A 5120-nucleotide genomic window follows, 5' to 3' on the forward strand; every position below is an offset into this window, starting at 1 on the left:
ATAGGGAATAGGCATGAAAAGATATGCTACTGTAATAAAATATCACACCATGAGCAACTATATTTGTGAATTAAAATTATTGATACACCCCATCTATTATATTATTATATATGAAATTAAAAAACTTCACTAAGTGTTTGAATCCCAATTTGTCACGTCGAAGCCTAAATCTTATAAGCTGAAACATTTAACGGGAGGAAAAAAGGAAGGTTAGTTAAACCTCAAGCAAGGCCTATGCATAAAAAAGCCCGAGGCACACCGATAACCAATGAATTTTGCAAAATTTATAGACCAAAGGTGAGGTACTCAAGTAAAGCTTCGATAATGGCTTTTTTCTAAGAACCAGAACTTTTGAAAAGTCTTATTATGATCAAGTCTCAAATCATATAGTTATTTATAGTCTTAATTTCAGAAATTATTTTATTAAAGATAATTAAAGCAAGTTTTGATTTATTGAATTTGAAATAAGTTATGATTATTATCCAATTTACAATTATTGAATTATTTTCTATATTTAAATTATAAAGTTGATAGTTATGAAATAATAAGAATTTGATATGAATTGGATTAAATAATTAATATTTTAAATATTAATACTGCCATTTTGAAAAATGAAGAAATTAAGTATATTATTTCTAATTTTTGGATTTGAACATTTTATTGAATGTAATTTGTAAAATCGATGAGCAAGTAGTATTTTTCTATATATAATTAGTGTTGGATTTAATTTGAGTTTCAATTACTATATTACTCCCAATTTTCTTTGAAATTACCAAATTACCCTTAACCCTAATTTTCAAAAAATGAAACCCTAATCCCCTAACCCTCAGCAGCCGAAACACTAATCCTATTTCCCTCTTCCCAAACCAGCGGCATTCATGAAATAGAACAGAGAGAAAGAGAGATTGAGGAATCAGAGGGAACCGGGGGAGGGGAATCCGAGAAGAGGGACGGTGCGGTGCCGACGAGGAGTGCCGTCGCCGTTGCTGTCACCAGGAGAGAAGAGTGATGTGAAGGAGGGAGATGAGGCTTCATTGTCATCGCGCTCTGCCACACGCGAGGAGCGCCACCGTTGAAGCAACGCCTTTTGCCCCTGCCCAGTCGCGGTTCTACCATCCAGCACCTCACTCCGTCGCTTGAGGAGAATCACGAAAATGAGAGAGAGCTCGCGCCGCCTCCGCCATTCTTAACCCGTTGAATCTGAGACATGGAGAGAGTGGGTACGCGAGTAAGAAGGGGGGCTGAGGGCCTAGAACTGCCGCCCCTAGTCTCGTCTATGAAGCCACTGTTGTCATCCAAGCTCGCCACCGCCAGGCGCGTCGTCGCTGTCTCTACCCAGTGTCACCGCAGATGATGGGTCGCCAAGAAACACCCCCGCTGCTGCCGCCGGGAACTGCTACTGAAGCCTATGTCATTTGGAGTTTATCGCGAGTTACTGCCGCCAGAACCACCACTGTAGCTGCCGCTGGGATTGTGAACAGAGGGAGGAGATACTGGTTCTGTCACAGCCATTCCCAGAGGAGAAATCAGCTGCACCACCGCACCTTTGGCGCTGAGAAACACCACTACCACGGCCGAGTTCCACTGCCGATAAGATTTTTTAAGTCTGGTTTCTGTCCTTTTGAAATTCCGGGAAGATTGTTGATACTACGTAGTTGTACAGCTGCTATTATCAGAGATTCGGGCCGCTGCTGTCACTTGAAAATTATTGACAGAGCTGCTGCTGGGTCGACTTGGAATTACGGCTGCTTCGCTTGTTATTACAGTAAGTATTTTACGTTTCAAAAACCCCTGCTTTAGTGTTTGGTTATGTTTGGTTAAAGACTTTGAGGCTTGATAATGTAGGTTTGAGTTCTGATGATTGCGCGTCGCATAAGTGTTGCGGAGGCTGCTGTGCCATTCTTTTTATTTCAGTAAGTGTTTTTATCTCGGAATCCTCACCATTTGTTTTCAGTTATGAGTTTTGAGATTTCCGCGACATTGATGTGTTAGGAAGTAGTAACCGAGCTTATATGTGGCATTGAGGCTGTTTCTACTATTGAGAAAAAATAAGCAGACCCGAGATTTTGATTTTTGATTTCGAGTTGAGGCGGAAATGACTCTATGAGGTGTTTGGGTTGTGGTTTCGTGTGTCGAGGTAGGGGCTTTTTCTAAAATCTCAATTTTATAATTTGGGATTGTTATAAATGGATGCCGATATGAGAAATATACTTTTTAGTGATTGTACAAGTCTTATGTATTGTCTGACCATTTTGGATGAATGTGATTATATGCTTGATTGGGTTATTGTTTGGTTTTGATAAAGCGATTGTTGCTAAATTGTCTCTTTAAAGTTTTGAAAATGAGTTTAATCCGTTAATTAAAATTGACCTTGAGACGATTCCTGATTATTGTTTGGTTTTGATAAATGGGTTGTTGCTGAATTGTTTCTTTAAAAGTTTTAGAAATAAGTTTAATCAGTTGATAATGATTTGATCTTGAGACAATTTCTTTGAGATATGAAAATGAGGTGAATGCCAGATTCAGTTTGCTTTTGAACTGATTTTGGGTTTTGGACCATTGAAAAGGATTGTGGATTGGTTTGGATGGGACTCGGAAAGGGTTGCAGAGTCCAAGTTTTAGGGGAGGTGCTGCCAAAATTCCGGTAGAATCTGGGACTTATTGAAATGTTATCTGGAAAAATTATAAGTTAAAGACTTCTACTATTTTATTTGAATTATTAAGAAAGGGGTGATTTATGCTTTTGAAATGAATTATTAAAGGGGTGTGATTTAGTCTTGTTTCTTAAGAAAAGTATTGTATCTCTTTTGGAAGCAAGTAATTTTGATGGAACTTATGTTTTAAGGCTGTTTTTAATGTGAAAAGGGTTATGTCTTTGAATTTGACTTGAAGGTTTCAATTAAAGGAGTTTTAGTGACTTTGAAAGAACCTGAACGTCTATTGACAAGTTTCATTTAAAATGTTTTGGGAAAAGTTTTCAGTACTCTTTGAATTCTAAATTTTTGCAAGACTAAACCAATTTTTGAGCAGTTTGAAATGCTTTAGAATTTATCATGGGGTTGAAGCTGGTTTTGTTTAAGTAAAGAAAATGGCCTTGAAAGGAGTAATTGATTACATGACTCAGTTTGGCTTAGAACCTATTTTATTATTCAAATCATGAAGCCAAGGTTTTAATGACTTTAAGTGAATTTGAGGAAATGAGTTATGTTATTCTCCCCTAAAGACTTGAGACTCTGCCGAGGAAATTTTGTTATAAAATCCCGTTGTTGGATGGATGATTTTGAATATTTCAAAAGAGATCTTTAATTTGCCATGGTTTTGGAAGTTTTAGAAAGAGGATGCCGAGAGTGGCTTTGTTTTCAAAAGGGGAACTCACTTTGAGTAAAAAGGGCTTATGAGCCTGAGATGATTTGAGAAATGAGATCTTTAAAGCCAAGGCCGAAAAGAGCTGAAATTTGATTTCAAAGTAAAGTGAATTGAGAAAAAGTGAGTTATGGCTTAAATGATGATTTTGTGAATTTGATGATGTTGGATGATGGAAGTGCTATTTTATTATGAGCCGGGATGGCTGTATATGATAATGAATCATGGCTGATTGTGGAATATGTTATGAGCCGGATGGTTGACTATGAGTCATGAATTTAAGTCGGATGGCTAAAATGAATGTTGATTTATGGCTGAGAATAAATGCATATATGCTGAGATATTGATATTGTTATTTTGCGCTTCCAACTATCTGAGATACGAGTTTCCCTGGGTGAAAGTAGTAGCTAGCCACCACGTGCTCTAGGTTGAGACTCGATACTCTGCTGACCCTATGTCGTAAGTGTGGCCGGGAACTGTGAAAGTCACGGATGAGCTTGCCCCAGTGAATATACACTAGTGAGGGTGTTGGATGTGAATTATGAATTATGAATTATATTGAGTATAACTCGAGTTGGGGATGCACGACAGAGGGACAGTCCAATGGTTAGCTACCAGGCCTTATCGGATTGGCTTTATAACCGACAGATGATATCATCAGCCACTAGGACAGGCATGCATCATATGCATCTATGTGACATTGTTTGGGTGTGCATATTGTACTTGGTTTGCCTTTGTTATCACTTGTGATTAACTTCTAATTGTTCTACTTGCAGTAACTATTTGTTTGTGCTTGAACTTTCCTATTTGTGTTTGCGACTGAGACTCTGTTGTACTATGATGATTGGTTGTTGTCTGGGTTGTTTGGGCCTAGAGCCGTGGTTGATCATGAGATGGGCCAAATGCCATATTGGTTGGTGTTTCTGATTTGGAAAAGTATGAAAAACTAATCTGGTTCAGTATAGCTAAACTTTTTGAAAGGCTTTTGAGTTTTTAAGAATTGAAGAGTGCCTTTTTCAGAAAATATTTCAGATTTCTAAGTAAACCGTTGCTTTTGAAAAGATACATAAGGCAGTTATCAATCACTGTAACGATTTTATCATGCATATCCTATTATAGTAATTTTGAAACCCTACGGTGAGAACCCTATCGAGGATGATGTTCTCACCCCCTACAAATTTCTCTTTTCAGGATATGGACGCAGAAGTCACGAAGAGTTTATCTAGTTGTTGTCGTGATATTTTGTATTGCTTTTGTTGTTGCTTATTGTTCCATTGCCTATATCTTTATACATTTTGTAAGAGGGATAGGAATTGTATTGGTTAATGCTTGTAAAGTTATTTAATATATATATATATATACATACATATGTATGTACTCTTTGAGTTTTTGTAAGTTGTATTGTATGTATAGATGTACGTTACATAACGGAAGTATTTTTGGAGCAATATTGTGGTTTAAAGTTTTAAACAGGCTCATATTTTAGTATTAAATAGTATAAGAGTCATCGTAATGTCCGAGCTATCAGAGTCGCGCAGCCAGAAGCGTGAGCTTTGATAGTTAGGGTGTTACAATTTTTGGATTAACGGAATTGAAATACGATCAGAGGAGAAATTAAGTTATTAGAGGAGGCTCATTTGAAAAAAGCAGAATTCCTAACATTAACTCAACTTGAGACCTCCTCCGTATGGCATGATAAAGGTAAATGCTAATGCAGCTCTTCTAAGATTCAAAGAAGCCAGGAACGTACCCAGCAG

General features: G+C 37.3%; 1 protein-coding gene across 2 annotated transcripts; it reads left to right on the plus strand.

The window, feature by feature from the left end:
- The first annotated feature begins 829 nt into the window (after positions 1-829).
- Positions 830-4751, plus strand: LOC107474337 (uncharacterized). Of its 2 annotated transcripts, XM_021135341.2 has the most exons (4): positions 830-1765; positions 1846-1913; positions 1993-2137; positions 4555-4751. In XM_021135341.2, the coding sequence occupies exons 1-3, from the start codon at positions 1351-1353 to the stop codon at positions 2050-2052; spliced, it is 543 nt and encodes a 180-aa protein (XP_020991000.1). In that variant the 5' UTR covers positions 830-1350; the 3' UTR covers positions 2053-2137; positions 4555-4751. The 2 variants fall into 2 exon arrangements, with proteins under 2 accessions (XP_020991000.1, XP_052112798.1); XM_052256838.1 differs by lacking the exon at positions 1993-2137.
- Positions 4752-5120: the final 369 nt, after the last annotated feature.

Source organism: Arachis duranensis, chromosome 2 (assembly GCF_000817695.3).
Source record: "Arachis duranensis cultivar V14167 chromosome 2, aradu.V14167.gnm2.J7QH, whole genome shotgun sequence".
Lineage (NCBI taxonomy): Eukaryota > Viridiplantae > Streptophyta > Magnoliopsida > Fabales > Fabaceae > Arachis > Arachis duranensis.

Coding starts and splice junctions, on each gene's coding strand:
- LOC107474337 (XM_052256838.1), top strand. CDS start 1,351: ATGATGGGTCGCCAAGAAACACCCCCGCTGCTGCCGCCGGGAACTGCT. Junction 1,766..1,845: donor CTGCTTCGCTTGTTATTACA/GTAAGTATTTTA, acceptor TTGATAATGTAG/GTTTGAGTTCTGATGATTGC. Junction 1,914..4,554: donor GTGCCATTCTTTTTATTTCA/GTAAGTGTTTTT, acceptor TTCTCTTTTCAG/GATATGGACGCAGAAGTCAC.